The following is an 18,544-nucleotide window of genomic DNA, read 5'->3' as shown; positions in this document are numbered from 1 at the left end:
TGTTTTGTAAAGTTGTGCATCACTACTGTCACATGCTTGTATCATAAGCAAGCAGACATACCCAACCAGACCAAGTCAGAATCTCATGTGATCAATCAGAATGGCAGACAGCATTGCGTGAGTGTATCTTTAAAACCAGGCCAACAGTGTTTTTTTTGGTTTTGGGGTTTTTTTTGGTTTGTTTTTTATGAAATGGTGACTGCACCTGGGTTAACCCTTGTACCCTTGCGCAGATGCTGTATGTCTTAGCAAAGCAGTGGTAAACAAACGTGTTTAAACAATACATTGTTTGCTTCATATAACAGTAGTGTTTCACATTTATTATGGATTCCCTGAGGCCTTCAGTACAGTTTACTAGGTTCTCTGACAACTGTGTGGTGCGTATTTTATAACCACAAACCCACTGTGATGTCTCATCCCAGCTCTGACATATTTTGGTGACATAGTCACTTAGAAACAAAATGTTGCAATGATGTAGCTATCCATTTGACCTAACTCTTGCATGCTTGTGCAAATAATTCTGCATAAGAGAAAATATTGTGCCAGTACTCTTTTAAGGTTTGGAGAGAACATTGAGCCCACTCCCTGTCTGTATTTCTCTTTGAACCAAAAGGGTTGTTTTTCTCTGGCCGTTGACAGGTTAAGTCCAACAATTGTTCAGCATCTACTGTTCTGAGGGGTTCTTTGAAGTTGTTTTGAATACCTGTCCCAACACTGATTACCAATTTCATTTATTCAAATAAACACTACTTCAAAAGTGATTCAGGCAAAAATGACAACGTCTCTCTGTTCCTAAAATAATTTGATAAATTACTGCATCAAAAAGATGTGAAGAAATAATTCAAAACACACTACTGTACAAAAGTGTTTCTCTCCTTTGTTTATGGTGTGCTTTCATGGGATAGCTGCTGTGTGTATTTTACTCCTGGATTTTTAAAATGTTATTTCATTGTTTTACTGTAATATTATTTTTTTCAGTTCAGTCAAAGTTAAAGAATATTAATTTTAATGCATGTCCAAGCATTAGTCATAGTAATATAATAATCAAGCGAAGTACTTTTGAAAGTAAAAAACAAGAGCTCTTGCTGTTAGCATCATCTCTTTCCCCAGCTGGCAAAAAAAGTATTCATGCAATCAGAAACGCTTGGTTTTCAATTAAAGAGGATGCTTCAAGATGCAAGTAACTTTTTATTTTCCCTAAACAGGAATTCTTTGAGCATGCGAAGAAGCTGTGGGATGATGAAGGAGTAAAGGCATGTTTTGAGAGGTCGAATGAATATCAGCTCATCGACTGTGCACAGTAGTAAGTACCTGGTTTTCATTGTATGTGTATACATGCTTCTGTGTGTGTATAGCTGATTTAAGTGAAAAATTATAATCATAATCTCCCACCAACCCCACTCTTTAAAAAAAAAAAAAAAAAAAAAAATCTTGACAGCTCCCACTCTTCAGGTGCTCACTGCAATAAGGAGTCTGATCATAACATTACTGCAGTTTAAATGTGCGCTCACTTAACACTCTCTGCATTTTATAAATGCCAACAAATGTATTGAAATGCAGCCTTTGCAGTCTGTGCCTATAGAATGCTGCCATGGGTCCCAAATGGTAACCACTCATTGCCAGCTACAGCTATACTTTTTTCATAGTTAACATTAGTACGTATCACCTTTTTACCTGGAGTACTGTGTCCACAAATGTGTCTGTGTCCCAGGAATGATTATAGCCTGTCCACTGGGAGTTTAGTACATTTCAAGGGTGTTTTCCCTTTTGTTTATATTATTTGTTCAGCTTTACATATATATGTGCATGGATATGTAAGATGAGGAAGAAATGCTACCAACTGTTATACTCAAGAATGACGTGTAACTACTTTCTTATTTGCTTTGAAGTACTGTTGTATAGGTTAGTTGGTGAGGATTGATTTTATTGTGTGTACAGTTTACTGAGGTAAATAATCAAATGTTATCATGGGACTGCTGTCAAAAGATTGTGTGTCTCATCACCTGTATAGTATCTCCCTGTGGAAGCTTTTGAAATTGTATAGAACCTTCTGGTCCAAACTATGGTAGGGGGACTTTGTTTAGTCAGCTTTGATAGGTCTTGTGTTTCATTTTTTTGGGGGTCCTTGTTGGAATGGATTAGCCCACGTCCTTCAAGTTGTTAATATTTTTATTTCTTAGCTTTAGCTGAAAAGAATTACGCAACTTTTTAAATTAGTGGTTATATTTCAGTAGTGATTGGTTATCTTTTATGATTATCTCATGGGGAAACTAAACTCTCTGCTTGGTTGTTAGTGATCACATGACCATATAGACAGTTTTTGCAGTACTGCAGTGGGTCAGAACTTTTTAAAACTTAAAAGTAATTGCATAAAGATCAAAGCAGGTTTTTTAAAAGTTAATTGTTCTGCCATTACAGGTTATTTAAGAACTACAGACCATATAGATATTCAGCTTTATCATTCTACATTATTCTATCTCTGTTAGAAAATAAACGAAATTACATTTAAATGTTAATCAGTTTCCTTTGATTGTTGTCTTTTAAATCTTGAAATGTATCAATTTGGTTGGCAGTTTCTAATACCGGGGTAGATGGTGGTTGCATTGGACCTGAACAACGAAGGTGATTGCATGTGAAAAACGAGAAAAAAAACAACTAGGTTCAGATTGTAAAGTGCAAGTATTCAAGTAAACAACCGTATAGCTACGGCCAAAAGTTTTTCATCAACCTATAGAATTAACTCACTTTGCAAAATAGTCGTATGAAACCTGCTGAATAATGTTGCGTTAACATATTAATTGACCACTTTATAGTTTAACAGAAAATGTACACATTTAAAAATGAGACATTTTGAAATGTAACATGAAATATTGTACTACTATTATGGCTTCCAGTAGACACTTGTAATGTCATTTTGTAGTTTATTTTGATTACATGATGTTAAATAAAAGATCTAAATGTTGATCATAGATTGTTTTATTTGAATAGTCTCAATCCTAAAATTGTAGGTAATGCAAAACTTTTGGCCATAGCTGTACAGTAATTGCAGACATTAGTGTGTAATGCAGTTAACATTTTTTTTGTGTTGACTAACACCAAACAAACCTGCCTGTCCCTCTGTTCAGATGATGCACTAAGTCTGGAGGATGTGGTGAGAACAAATGAAGGTTTGGCTTTTAAAATTTAAAGGTGCAGAGCCTTATTATTGTATTGAAACAGTAATTTCAAACATCACATTTACATACCAATGGAATAAAACACGTAGATAAACAGTTTTCTTGCATGTTTGTAGTTTTTGTTTAACAATTTAACAAAAGTTTAAAAAAAAAAAAATAAATTCAAGCTGCAGTATAAAAATAAAAATGTAAATAAATGTGCATTTCAGCAGTAATAAGTCAAGCCAATTTGTAATCTCTAGAGCCAGTGTGTAGGGACTATTTTGCATTAGTGGAAGGATGTAAAGTTTAAAATCTAGTATTTTTTATACAATCCTAAATAATTTTAGGGTGTCATTTTGTAACTGCAGGGTACACATCCTTAGTGGTTGAAGACCTTGGGCACCCACACCTTGTCGTGTGTTATTGCTTACATAACAAGTCATTTATAGTATCGGTATAGATTAATAAATAGCATCTGGGATGCCTCAAGGAGGCACAGGGTCTGTTGGTTGAGGGTGTAGTGCAACAGATGCACAGTGCAAGGGAGGGCTGTTGGGTGAACACTCTGTTTTTCAGGGATCTCTTTGCGATTGCTTGCGGTCCTCTAGGCCTGGTCACACATGCGACTTATCGACGACAACAAGGGGACTGTCAGCTGTTGCTGACTTGTCGCCTCTTGTGGTGACCCTGATCAACACCCCGTCAATGTATCTCTCACTTTAGGACAATGTTCTGTTTTTCAGGTGACACAAGGGCAACATTTTCAATATCAGCCCATCATATCTGATAGTAGCGTCACATGATAATAAAATGGCGATGTGGACGCATGATTTGGAAGTGAAGCTAATAGATTATTTTGCTTTTTTTTTTATTGGTTTGAGAAATTATTACATATAAGAAAATAAAAGGTTCCCATGGAGGCCATCTGTTACTTTGTGTTTCCTTTTTTTTTTTTTTTTTTTTTTTTTTTTTTAACAATAAATGAAAACAAAAGACAATAAAAAATGCTCACGTGTGGGGTGGGAGGGGTTAGCAGGGTATATAACAAAAAAATGCGCACGGGATAAGAAATGAAAAGGTTGTAGTGGTTGCGTTTGTGTAACAGCTTACAAAAAAAAGTGACTACATGTTCACCACATTTAAAAAAAAAAAAAAAAAAAAGTCATAAGGTTTGTTTTTGGCACAAGTTTAAAAACATGTGATACAATAATATTTCTTCATGTCTCATAACCCAGGGCCCGAACCCAAAACTTTCTTTGTTCTACTCTTCTCTTCCTCATCTAACATTGGTATTAAAGCAGCGGCAGCAGCCTTCCTTCGCGGCATCTTTACATCTTGTGACAAAAACGTGCTAGGTAGTTCCACACTAGAGATGAGCGACTGGAGCAAATTTTGTATCTACATCAAAAGCAAACTTTTTAAGTCCAGAGACATTTTCACGTGACCCTATCCATATATATTTCCCATATTTATTGACAGCTAGTACAAACATGGACTGACAGACGCAGTGCAGATGCAATATTTCTCGTACTTTTACATACCAGTAATAATGCCTGAAATGTTCTGCCAGGCATTGTCCTTTTTACTGTTGTCTTTGTATGATTTTAATGAACAATTGTAGAGCTCAGGCTACCGCTGCACTTCCTGAATCAATTTCTCATCTTCCATGTTTATGGCGTATTTGTGTTAGACCTGTGTCAAGTTTACTGGTATTACTGACTGTGAAAGGGGTGTGGGTAATTCACTGACCAGGAGACAGACAGGTGTATTCTGGAAACACCACACAGGTGCCCAGTTTTATTTTAGACAAGTTATTTTTTTTTCTTTCTCTCCGGCAGAGGGCACTGTTGACCGTGGGCTGCCTATCAACGATGATAGACAGCACCACGTAAATACCACAGCTGGTACACGAACCGCAAACGCACTCGCAGGTGCTCAAAGAAATAATAATGAAAACAGAAGGCGAAAACAACAAGGGAAAATAAAACAGTAATAAAACTACAAATAAAAGGTGCTGCACTCGGCAGCGTTATCCCGGTCGCCGCTACCCGCACGACCCGGATCACCGTCCTACTCTGTCGGCTATCTAGCCTGCTCTTTTACAATACGCCGGGGTCTGCCCAAGGGTTCCCCGCTCTCTCTCTCTGTCTCGCTGATTCCCGGTCCCGAATCCAAGTGTCCGCACCCTTAGCGCGTCTAAGTGGGCAGACCTGAGGAAACAACAGAGCGTTATTTTATAGGACCGACAATCACCCAAGACCCGCCTCTCGGCCATTCAGAGAGGGGGAAAGTCCACACTCACACTTTCCCACCTCCCCATGTCACTGCCATGACTCACAGGCGGTTGTTGGGCGACTGCCGCCCTCTTCCTGCAGCCCGTGAACACGCCAGCAGAGTCAGCACAGATCTCTCCCTGTTACATATCCTTCCCCTCAGAATGACACCACCGGTTCATTCGAAAATCTTACACCCCCATGCCTTCCCGAGAGAAAAAGTCTGCGTTTTGATGCAGCTTTCCTGCTCGGTGGACTACCCTGAAGGCATAGGGCTGCAAGGCCAAGTACCACCGTGTGATTCTGGCATTGCTATCTTTCATCCGGTGAAGCCATGCTAAGGGGGCATGATCTGTAACCAGGGTGAAGTGTCGCCCCAGGAGGTAGTACCGGAGTGACTCGACTGCCCATTTTACCGCGAGACACTCCTTCTCGATGGTGCTATAATTTTTCTCGCGGGGAAGGAGCTTCCTGCTGATATACAGGACTGGGTGCTCGCTTCCCCGAACCTCCTGCGACAACACTGCCCCGAGACCTGTCTCTGACGCATCCGTCTGCAGGGTGAACCTCTTACCAAAATCCGGGCTGCATAGTACTGGCTTACTACACAGCCTCCGCTTCAAGGCGAGAAAGGCCCTCTGGCACGACTCCGTCCACTGAACCGTATTTGGGGCAGCCTTCCGGGTGAGGTCTGTCAAGGGAGCAGCGAGCGTAGCGAAACTCGGGATGAACTTTCTATAATAGCCCGCTAGTCCCAAGAATGAGCGCACCTGGGTTTTGGTTGTAGGAACCGGCCAGTCAGCCAAGGCTTTCACCTTAGCAACTAGCGGTCTGATCTGGCCGCCCCCTACCCGATACCCCAAATACTCCGACTCACTCTTCCCAATGGCACACTTCTTTGGGTTAGCAGTGAGCCCCGCCTCCCGCAAGGATTGCAGCACCGCCGCTACCTTACACAGATGACTCGGCCAATCCTCGCTGTGGATAACCACGTCATCTATGTAAGCAGCGGCGTACTGCTGATGGGGCCGCAAGATGCGATCCATCATCCGCTGGAAAGTGGCGGGGGCTCCGTGCAACCCAAAGGGCATGGTCCTGAATTGGTACAACCCGAAGGGAGTCGAAAACGCCGTCCTCTCTCTAGATTCCGGAGTCAGGGGTATCTGCCAGTACCCCTTCGTTAAATCCAGTGTCGTCATAAAATGAGCCGTGCCTAGACGCTCCAGCAACTCATCTACTCGGGGCATCGGATAAGCGTCAAATTTCGATTTCTCATTGATTCGTCTGAAATCAATGCAAAATCGAGTTGACCCGTCTGGCTTATCGACTAAAACGATCGGACTGTTCCAGTCACTTTGGGACTCTTCTATTACCCCCAGTCTCAGCATTTCGTCAATTTCCGCTTTTATTACCTGTCTTTTACGCTCAGGTATACGGTACGGCCTCTGGCGAACTAGCGCCCCCGGCTCAATATCAATGTGATGATGGGCTACTCGAGTCTGCCCCGGGACTGAAGAGAACACGTCAGGAAACTCCGCCACCAGACCGTGAGCCTGACATTTCTGCGTTGGTGTCAGATTCTCAGCAATCTGTACCGATCCTTTTCTTGCCAACACAGAAAGATCAGGTCCCAGGTCCGTGACGTCATCTGCATGCGCCACTAACAACGCCTCTGGCTGTAACCAAGGCTTTAAAAGATTGATATGGTAAATGTGTTTCTCTGTCCGTCGCTCCGGCTGGCAGATCTCATAGTCCACCTTCCCAACCTGGCGTGTAACCTCAAAGGGTCCTTGCCACTTAGCCAAGAGTTTCGACTCAGAGCTGGGTAATAAGAGAACTACCTTATCCCCCGGCTGAAATGTGCGCAACCGGGCTCCTCTGTTATATTGTGTCTCCTGTCTGTGCTGTGCCTGCTGCAAATTGTCATGCGCCCATTTCCCAACAGACTCAAGACGTTTGCGCAGGTCCAACACATACCGGACGGTATTGGTCGAATTGTCCTGCTGCTCCTCCCACATCTCTCTGACCAGATCGAGCACGCCCCGGGGTCTCCGCCCATACAGCAGCTCGAATGGTGAAAACCCCGTGGAAGCCTGGGGAACCTCTCTGATCGCAAAGAGAAGGGGAGGAATCAGCTGGTCCCAGTAACGCACATCACTACGAATAAATCTGCGCAACATGTTCTTAAGGGTCTTATTAAAGCGTTCCACCAAACCGTCTGTCTGAGGATGAAACACAGAGGTCCTAATGGTCTTAATTCCCAAAAGCTTACATGTTCCGCGGATTAGCCGGGACATAAAATTGGTGCCTTGATCGGTTAGTATCTCTTTGGGAATCCCCACCCGGGAGAAAACCTTCACAAGCTCGTTGGCAACAGACTTAGCGGACATAGATCGGAGGGGAATTGCCTCTGGATAACGCGTAGCGTAATCCAGAATGACAAGTAGGTGGGTGTATCCTGCCGCACTCCTTTCTAGTGGCCCAACTATGTCCATCCCAATACGCTCAAACGGAGCTTCCACTAGGGGCAAAGGCACCAGAGGGGCTCGTGGAACGGCTCTAGGGCTGGCCTTCTGACATTCCCCACAACGCTCACAAAACCGCTTAACATCGCCATCCAGCCCCAGCCAGAAGAACCGTGACACAAGCCTTGCTTTAGTTTTATCCCTTCCCAAATGACCAGACAGGGGAATAGCGTGAGCCAGCTGCAACAAATCCTCCTTAAAGGGCTGAGGAATGAGCAACTGATGACGCACTTCACCGGTCTGGGGTAATTTATCAACACGGTACAGTAGGTCTCGATCAATTTCAAAGTGGGGGTACGTGGCGGCGCGTCTGGGCTCGACCACCCGACCATTAACCACCGCTGCTTGGTCAAAGAGCCTGCCCAGCACGTCGTCACGCCCTTGCTCGAGTCGGAAGTCACGGGAGCGAGCTAAGAAATCAGCTCCCATGGCTTCCAACTCGGGGTCAGGTCGGTCCCGAGCAGAGGCAGCCGAGCCAGACGCCTGCGCTGGCTCCGCGACCTCCCCCCCGGACTCTTCACCAACCGCCCCCACCTGAAACTTCTCCGACTCCCTCCATTGCCAGCCCTCATTCTTAGCGATCCGACGCTCCCGTTTAGTTTTACGGGGTTTAAATCTATGGCAAAACCATTCTGGATCGCGAAAGGGAAAAATCTCTCCAATTACTTCCTCTTTCTTAGCCAATAAAGAAGACGGGGCTGTCAGAGCAGCCAACCAATCTTTAAACTGCTCACAGTCCCGTCCCAGAACTACTGGTACCGGCAATCGAGGACATAATCCTACCTGCACCTGCGTCACCTGCTGGCCAATAGTCATACACACATTTATCTTGGGATAGGAGCGGACATCCCCATGAATACATTTAATATGCACCCGTCCCAATATACGTTTATGCCCCGGTGAGATTAGGCTCTCCTGTACTAGAGACTGACCACACCCTGAATCCAGGAGAGCCTGGGTTTTTGTACCATCCACTGTCACAGGAATAACAAAACCCGTGTGCTGAAGCGACTGAGGTAATTGAACGTGCTTACCTGGTCGGCTGAGGTCACACTCCATCACGGGGCAGTCCCGGGAGAGGTGGCCCACCTCCCTGCACGTCCAACACCTCGGTGGGCTGGTTTCTCTCCCCGAAGTTTTGGAAAGAGGGGGAAACACTGGAGCCATAAAAGGGGCCCGCCGATAAGGCGTCCGCGCGAGACCCCGGTCCGACACTGCAGCAGCCCGTGGGTATCCCCACCCTGCCCCAGTTCCCGGGCCGGGAGCTCCCGCCGACACCCCCCGACCAAATCCTGGACTACCCCTTCCCCCCAGTCCCTTCGCCCTTTCCGGGGCCAGTTGAGGGGACGATCCAGTAGCCACACTCCTCCCGGGCAGTTTCGCAGGCGTTGGCTCCGCTGCCTGGTACTGCTCGGCCAGTTCGACCGCCCGGTCCAGCGTGTCCGGCGCCTGTCGCTGGACCCACAGCCGAGGTCCCGAGGCTAGACACTCCAGGAAGCGCTCCACCACGATCATTTCCACCACCCTGGCTTTGGTGTTTAGGTCAGGATTCAACCAACCCAGGGCGTAATCCTTCAGCCGGTGGGCGATGGCTCGTGGGTGTTCCCCGGCCGCAAACTGCTCCTCCCGGAATTTCTTCCGGTAGCCCTCCGGTGTGGCCCCCACACGGTTTAGGATGGCTGCCTTCAGCCGAGGGTAATCCAACATGTGCTCCGGGGACAGCGTCCTCGCAGCTGCTTGAGCCTCCCCAGTGAGTTGGGGCAACACATAGCTAGCCCACTGGGCTTGGGGCCGATCCTCGGCCGTCATTTTGGTGGGTCTCTGGATGGAGTGGTCTGGAGCTGCGGGTCTAGCCGCCCCCTGTACTGCCGCGGTGAGCGTCTGGCGCAGGAGGTCCATCATTGCGGCAAACTGAGTCGCATCCATCGCCAGTCTGCTCCTTCTCTAGCTGCACTGCTTGGGGCAGTGCCAGTGAATCCCACTTCTGACACCACGTGTGAAAGGGGTGTGGGTAATTCACTGACCAGGAGACAGACAGGTGTATTCGGGAAACACCACACAGGTGCCCAGTTTTATTTTAGACAAGTTATTTTTTTTTCTTTCTCTCCGGCAGAGGGCACTGTTGACCGTGGGCTGCCTATCAACGATGATAGACAGCACCACGTAAATACCACAGCTGGTACACGAACCGCAAACGCACTCGCAGGTGCTCAAAGAAATAATAATGAAAACAGAAGGCGAAAACAACAAGGGAAAATAAAACAGTAATAAAACTACAAATAAAAGGTGCTGCACTCGGCAGCGTTATCCCGGTCGCCGCTACCCGCACGACCCGGATCACCGTCCTACTCTGTCGGCTATCTAGCCTGCTCTTTTACAATACGCCGGGGTCTGCCCAAGGGTTCCCCGCTCTCTCTCTCTGTCTCGCTGATTCCCGGTCCCGAATCCAAGTGTCCGCACCCTTAGCGCGTCTAAGTGGGCAGACCTGAGGAAACAACAGAGCGTTATTTTATAGGACCGACAATCACCCAAGACCCGCCTCTCGGCCATTCAGAGAGGGGGAAAGTCCACACTCACACTTTCCCACCTCCCCGTGTCACTGCCATGACTCACAGGCGGTTGTTGGGCGACTGCCGCCCTCTTCCTGCAGCCCGTGAACACGCCAGCAGAGTCAGCACAGATCTCTCCCTGTTACACTGACATTGCTTCTGATTGGTCCATTTCACTTTAGACCATTCTGTTCCATTTAACTGTAGTCACCCGCAATGCTGTGGAAAAACAGAACAGAATGGAGTCACTTGCTTTACCCAGACTGGCCACTAGTGTCACTCACGAGTGGTGTAGATCAGTGGTTCTCAACCCTGGTCTGGGGACCAACTGTCCTGCTGGTTTTTGTTCCAACCAAGCTCTCAAATACTTAATTGAACTAACTAATTTGCTTAATTTGACACTTTAAATTGATTAGCTTATAAAATGTTGGAGAATTTGAGTTCCTTATATAATTATATTTGATTTGAAATCTCCAACTCTTTAAAATAAATTTTTAAAAAAATTAAAAAAAACTCGAATTAGTCCCATTAAGGGTTCAATTAAGTAATTGAGAGCTCGGTTGGAACAAAAACCACCAGGATAGTGGGTCCCCAGGACCAGGGTTGAGAAACACTGGTGTAGATGCACCCATGCATTCCATTCACTTCTAAATGATTTGCTTGCATCGCTCACCTCAATTTTACAACCGCCTTGATTGGTTTGCATTACATTGTTGCCTGTGTGTTTGCCAGCTTGTCGACTGTGTGCTTGTCCAAAGTGTGACCACCTCAAACTGCAAGGCAACACTCAGGCAACAAATGTTTTCCTCTTGTTGCCGTCAACAAAAGTCGGATGCGTGACCAGGCCTTCACTTTGGAAAGTGCAATACAAATTAATAGTATTTGATATATAGTATACATGTTCTGCAGTCAGCACCCATTTATCGAACTCATTAATCCTTCACTCGCATTTAGCCGTCGGTCAGCGCTGTAACAGTATTATAAAATACTAGGGCTGTATTAGAAGGTTCGTTCGTTAGCCAGGAATTCAAAAATTGTTTTAAACCTTCGAAGGTTCGTCAGACGCCATTCATGCACTGTTTGTTTTTTTTTTCTTTCTGTTAACAGAAATCGTTTGACAATGTGCGACTGCCATAAATCACACATTGAATGTCACTCGAAGGCACAATTCAGTCTTTTTATTTGTATAATGCATATTACTTAAACGAAAGTTGTTGCATCAGATTTCAACCAAATCGTGATACGTAACATCTCTGTAGCAGGGTATATTATCAAAAGCACTGGGGCGTTACCTTTAGTGGTTGTAGTGCTTCAGTAAAATATGTACTGAAAACCTAGTGTACAGGAGAGTGTAAGAGAAGTGATATGGTAGAATATGTTTGAAACATACAAAATATATACAAAACACCAATTTTTTATTAAAAAAAAAACTGAGCACCATCCATCCCTCTCCCCACCAGCTTGTGTTAAGCAGAGGCAAATGTCTTCATTAAACATCTCGACAGCAAAGCGTTGTATGGCGTACGCTGTATTGAAAGAAATGTCTCTCAACCCCTCTGCTGTTCGTGATTTTTTCTGTTAAATGCCCAGACGGCCAAAAAAAAAAGTTGAATGCAAACTGTGCAAGCAACTGTTGATGTATCATGGTGGCACAACCAATCCATGCGGTCACTTTACAATCGTAAGATCTTCTTCATCTTTTTCATCTTCATCATCTTCTTCATCTTTTTAGAAGTAGGAAAATGTGACTTACTGACTTACTGCTTGCAACAGTGACTGTTAAATTAAGTTTGCTTTGCCGAAGTCTGCTGCAGTTGGTGCTGCTGCAGTGCGAACTTACTCGCAAGCAGCATCAATTACGTGTAAATAAACAACGTGTATTTTTATTTAAATTATAAAAACATGATTACTGTTCTATATAATGTATTTTTAAACTACATATGAATGTTTTTTTCAATTTATATGGCTTATCTGTAAGATAATAGGATTTTCAATCAAATATAAGCAAGTAGCTATGGTGACGTCACCAGTAAATTATGCAAATGAGTACCATCTAAGGTTCGAACCTTCCTTTGGTAATATTTTCCAAACCTTCGAATGTCAGAATATACCCTTTGTTGTAGCCATATAAAATACTGCATATAACTGCCGTGCAGCTTTAGAATATGCCAAGCAGGTTGATATTTTGAGATTTATAGAAAACAATCAACGGAAACTGATTGACATTTAAGTGTGTGTGAATCTGTGTACTTTGTCACACTAGCACTGTACTGCTTGTTGCTCTCATTTGTCCATCCTGCGACATGCACCAGGGTTAAAAACAAACAGCAAGCGGTGGAAATGCACATATCAGCAACTACTGAACTATAAGTCTCTGTCACAAAGACGGCTGGAGTGGGGGACGTTATACCAGAAACAGGAACCAGGAAATAAACAAAGAGAGGTGGAGTATGGTGGAGCTGAGCGAATGGTCTCGCTCAGCATTTATTAGTGCACAGACAGAAAATAAAACAAAAACACAGGACACGGCACATTCGCCAAAACAGAGATGAAACAAAACAGACTAACGCTAAACAAACACGGTGAGCTGATATTTTTAACTATTATTATTATTCTTATTATTATTACCTCCGTCTCCAATCCCGTTCTCCACTCATCGAACACACAACCCCGAGTGAGTGAAAACATGCTGCTTTTATGCAGCTGTACCGAGACTCGATTGCTAATCAGTCATTCAATTGGAGTCGCGGTACAACTGCACGTGAATTAATGAAGTGCAATTCTCCATGCTCACATATTATTACATTTTACTTGCACGTGATGTGCTGTGCAATCCTCGTGTTTAAATACAAATATACATTTTAAACACTCGTGTTACACAGACCCGTTTATATCCCGTGTACCAATGACTATACACCAACATTAACACACAATAAACAACACAAAATACACACAGGGGCAGGCACTTTGCCACAGTCTCCCACTGATATTTTTGTGTGTTGCTTTTTACTAGTTAGAAAGCTGTTCAAAATTTTCAAATGAGCAAAGTTAATGTGTCATTGCCAATTTTGCATTTGATAAAGTAAAATCAAGTGCTAGCCAATAAACACTGCTCATATCATCAGTGCACTCACACTTTATATTGTATAGTTTTTTAATGTTGTTTTTTTTTCATTACTTTTACTTTTCAGTTTTGCAAGCTGTAGGTTTGCTGTTTTTGTTTTAATGTGCTTTTCACTGCTTGTTGAAATACCATTTGCTCTATATACAGTACAGTACAGAGCTATACTGTGAATGTGGCTTTCAAGTGCGATAACCTAAATTGGTTAGGTAGAATGTAGCCTGTAAGTTATACTGCAAACGGATGCGAGGGGACTTTTGATAAATACAGTTCCAATCTAAGGCATTTTCCTGGCAACAGTTGTACCAGGAAACTGTCTCTGATAGCAAGTATTATTAAAAATAAATAAATAAATACTAGGTTTATAATCTGATGAACATTTGGCATTTTTACTTTTGTGCAGTGTATGTGCAGACCTTACTTGGATTTATTTTCGTTACCTTATGTGTTTCACAAGTTTGTTAATGCTATATGTGATTTAAAGTTAAATGAGGGTGAACAAACCTTTGTTTGCATACATGTTTCCAGTCTTGGTTAATACTAAAAGTGCTTTGTATAGTTTCACCAGTTTTTATTTTTAAAATAAAAAACAGATTAAATAGAGGAAGGTCCGTGTGCTTAGTGAATGTATCCTTGCAATGACGTCTGTGCTGGGCTAAAGGAATTTGTGATGCACTTGATTTATGTCATCAAACTATCTTGTATTGGAAAAAAAAAAAAATTCTTAGTCTTAGACCATAACTCACATTGCGAGAACAGCTTTCTTTGCCAAATGTAACCCAGATAGGAAAGTTTGTTTGATCCAATGGTAGTGTAAAAATCCTAGGAAAGACTAAATGCATAGAAAATGGGTCCTGACAAAGCTAAGGTTAAATCACAGGGAGTGTTGCACCCGAGTCCATATTGACAGATCCAGATTGTCCGATACAACAACCAGTCAGTAGATACATAATGTTTTTTCATTCGATGTTTTTTTTTTAATTAATCTTATTTATTTCTTTAATTACATATTTTAATAAATGTTTTAATGAAAATGTACTTTTTTTGTGAGGGTCTTGATTTGTTTTTTGTAATTTATAATATCTTGGTACATTGTTCATGTAGTATTTGAAAAAAAAATGCAAAGGTAAAATAAAAATACTAATAGCATTTTATTTATTTTTTTAAATAAATAAAATCAAATTCAAGGATGGAAATAAGACTCCTGTTGCATAGCAGTGTCACCCATTACAGGCCTTACTACAGGTTAGCCACAGTTTATAGACAAGAAGCTGTGGCTTGTCTTATTAAACTCATAGTAAAACCAAGAATGGATCAAACTGCAATGCAGTGGGGAGCCTTATTTCTATCATTTGCATTTACTTTGTTTTCTGGAAGACAATTAGCACGGAGTTGCACATTATTTCTGTAGAATGCTGCTGTATTTTACAGAACACTGTTTAACAGCTGTCTGATTTGTTTCACGAAAGTGCACACTACTTCAAGAAAGGGAATATTGGAGGGGATATAGAGCAGCCCTGTATGAGTTCCCTATGCATTCTCACAACCCTTGACAGTCAGAAAAGTGCACACAGCCTACCTCACTTCTTACTATATAGAATGGCTACCTCTGGAGGCTTAACTTGGCTGCACAGCAGTTCACTGCTTAGACCGGATACTCTCTCTCTCTCTTTCCCGAAACAGCCTACCCTGTAGTTTGACCTCTGCCCGAGACTCGTATACATTCTTAAAGTAACAGCTCCTAAATAGCACAGTACATAAAACATAGGGTCATTACATACAAACTCAACCAGTGTCGTTGCCCGTCTGTCTCAGATTTTCCTAGAAAAATTCACCTGGGGGTTTTCTGACACGCTGAGTTCAGAAATTACAGCCTTTTTTTTTTTTTTTATTTCCCCTTCAACCTGTGACTGCAAAGGTTAACATAAAGTGAGAAAAGGACCTTGACTAGAAAAATCACCCTGGGTGCAATTTAGATGCTACCATCATGTGCAACACCTCGTTCTACTCGTATTGAACAGGGCTTTCAGAAAAAAACACTAGGAACACCCTACTCACTTCTGGCAAATTGCCAGATAAGGGGTAACTGACGAGTTTTATTCAAACTTCAGCCTAACCCTTTACCCTGTAGGGGATGTGGCTTATAAAATGTAAGTATTGCTGTAAGACCCTTAGGTACCAGTTTTGTGAGAGACATTTGGTTTCAAGTCCCACCACTGGTCATTAAACCCCCTTGGAATTTGAGTTTTTGCTATTTGTACCAAATTTAGGCCGTAATAACTTGCGTGGGGGGGGACTCCAAAAAATCACCCAAAGATATGTTTGTATAGACGTTGATGAGATCTACAAACAAACTGTTATGGTATCTGGGGGTTTGGGATTTCTGGCAGATTTTTGAAGTTGCATTTGTCATGCATTCAGGCATTGCTTATGGCCACTTTGGTGAGGCTGAAGTGCCACATAGTTTTATCCAAACTGGCTATTTCTTCAAATGTGCATTCTCTGAGGATTAATCTAGAGGAAAAACTAACAGGAAAGTCCGAGATGGACAGGCAACAAAATGTCCCTTTTCTGGTTGAGTTCGGCGTGGAATGACGCCACGCTAGTCTAAAAGAGAGAAAATGATCCTGAAGATCAAAATAAATGTAAATTATGGCTTCAGCAAAATTATTCTTGGCATGACTGTAAAGTATTCTACCATTTTAAGTAGTATTTTGCACATATACACAATATTGCTGTAGTCCAGTTGGTCTGTTTGATGCCACAAAGTGTTTAGGAAATGTGGCACCCTTATGGACAATGCTGTAATTGGGGGACCTCACATTATTGGCTGTATCTTTAGAATTGCATCTAATTGTGATGAAACTTGGGAAGGGTATTCCTTTGCATTTTGTTCATTTTGGTTGTCTGAATGTTATGGTGAGCTGCTTTTGCATGAATTCAGGTCTCACCTAAAACAGACATGTTGTTAGAATAGCCAATGATACCAACACAGAAACCTGTTGAAGGTTGTGCCCTTAATTTAAGCAACATTATTTTTTATGTTATGTTGTCTGTATGTTTTAAAAAAAAGTGATCTTTTAAGAAATGTGACAAAGTGGCTCCTGATGTACATTCTGTTTTCATCTTTGTGTCCAAAAGTAAATACAAATAAAACATTAAATGCTTCGACTAACCGTGGTAAAGTTCTTACATTATTAGCCTACCCTATGTTAATGAGTTTTCCTTTTTCACAGCTTTTTGGAAAACTTTTGTTAGTCACTGAGTTGCTTGCAAGGTTGTTTTTGACCAACCCCCCCCCTCCCTTTTTGTTATAAAGCAGCAAGTGTGTCAGTGATTCTTTTGTACACCAAACCTATTGTTTTGTCCTTGTATTGTAAGTGTGAATAGTGGATTGTATGTTTCTGGTCATCAGGAGACAGCAGTACTATACTGAGATAGTGTTGTGGAGTGCGAGAAATGAAAAGGCTCCAACTGAGGAATTGGATGGTCTATTTTTAGCTGTGGAGTTCCAGTGTGTTGGGTGGGGGGGCTTAGAGGGGGAGGGGGGGGGTCCTCTGAGCAGTTTTTGACTCTGTTCAAACTGACTGTATCCAAGAGCCTCTGGTTTATGTACAGCGGGTATAACAGAGGACAACTCATGTACATCACATTAGCCATGTACTGTACTGTGTATTATATTTCAATTGTTACCTGGAAAATAAATAAATAAAACATTTTTGTCTGGTCGTAAAGTAAAGCAACAGTAAGTTTATTTGGGGGCCCTGCACAGGAACCCATGGTATTACAGTGCTGTTGCCAGAATAATGTTCATAGACAGATGTATTCTCTTAACACTGCAATTGTCTTTCACAGATTTCACATTTTTATCCATTCTTCATAAGCTGAGGTGTGGTGTTTGTTCTGGTTTTTATATTTTTTACCTTGAGCCTTCAATGGCGTCTCAGAACGGTTGAGGGAGTCTTGAATGATAGCTTCATTAGCATGCAGAGTAGGGACAGATCAGTGGCATACTCCTCCCTTTGAGCAGGCTTTGAGTGCATATATATGTATGTGCAAAAGTTTTAGGCAGGTGTGAAAAAATGCTGTAAAGTAAGAATGCTTTCAAAAATAGATATGTTAATAGATTATATTTATCAATTAACTAAATGCAAAGTGAGTGAACAGAAGAAAAATCTAATTCAAATCCATATTTGGTGTGACCACCCTTCGCCTTCAAAAAAGCATCAATTCTTCTAGGTACACTTGCACAAAGTCAGGGATTTTGTAGGCATATAGTCAGGTGTATAATTAAACAATTATACCAAACAGGAGCTAATGATCATCAATTCAATATGTAGGTTCAAAGACAATCATTAACTGAAACAGAAACAGCTGTGTAGGAGGAATCAAACTGGGTGAGGAACAGCCAAACTCAGCAACAAGGTGAGGTTGCTGAAGACAGTTTACTGTCAAAAGTCATACACCATGGCAAGACTGAGCACAGCAACAAGGCACAAGGTAGTTATACTGCATCAGCAAGGTCTCTCCCAGGCAGAAATTTCAAGGCAGACAGGGGTTTTCAGATGTGCTGTCCAAGCTCTTTTGAAGAAGCACAAAGAAACGGGCAACGTTGAGGACCGTAGACGCAGTGGTCGGCCAAGGAAACTTACTGCAGCAGATGGAAGACATCATGCTTACTTCCCTTCGCAATCGGAAGATGTGCAGCAATGCCATCAGCTCAGAATTGGCAGAAAACAGTGGGACCCTGGTACACCCATCTACTGTCCGGAGAAGTCTGGTCAGAAGTGCCCTTCATGGAAGACTTGCGGCCAAAAAGCCATACCTCTGACGTGGAAACAATGCCAAGCAACTCAGCTATGCACGAAAACACAGGAACTGGGGTGCAGAAAAATGGCAGCAGGTGCTCTGGACTGAT

General features: G+C 42.7%; 1 protein-coding gene across 2 annotated transcripts in view; it reads left to right on the top strand.

The window, feature by feature from the left end:
- Positions 1–18,544, top strand: part of LOC121313520 (guanine nucleotide-binding protein G(olf) subunit alpha) — a 142,964-nt gene that overhangs the window by 87,426 nt on the left and 36,994 nt on the right. For both annotated transcript variants that reach the window (XM_041246170.1, XM_041246171.1), the window contains exon 5: positions 1,206–1,303. In XM_041246170.1, the coding sequence (XP_041102104.1) occupies positions 1,206–1,303 (98 nt within the window). The remainder of the gene's footprint in view (positions 1–1,205; positions 1,304–18,544) is intronic.

The sequence above is a fragment of the Polyodon spathula genome, chromosome 3, assembly GCF_017654505.1.
Source record: "Polyodon spathula isolate WHYD16114869_AA chromosome 3, ASM1765450v1, whole genome shotgun sequence".
Lineage (NCBI taxonomy): Eukaryota > Metazoa > Chordata > Actinopteri > Acipenseriformes > Polyodontidae > Polyodon > Polyodon spathula.
Note: the sequence above shows the minus strand (reverse complement) of the source record. Positions and strands in the feature narration are given on the sequence as shown.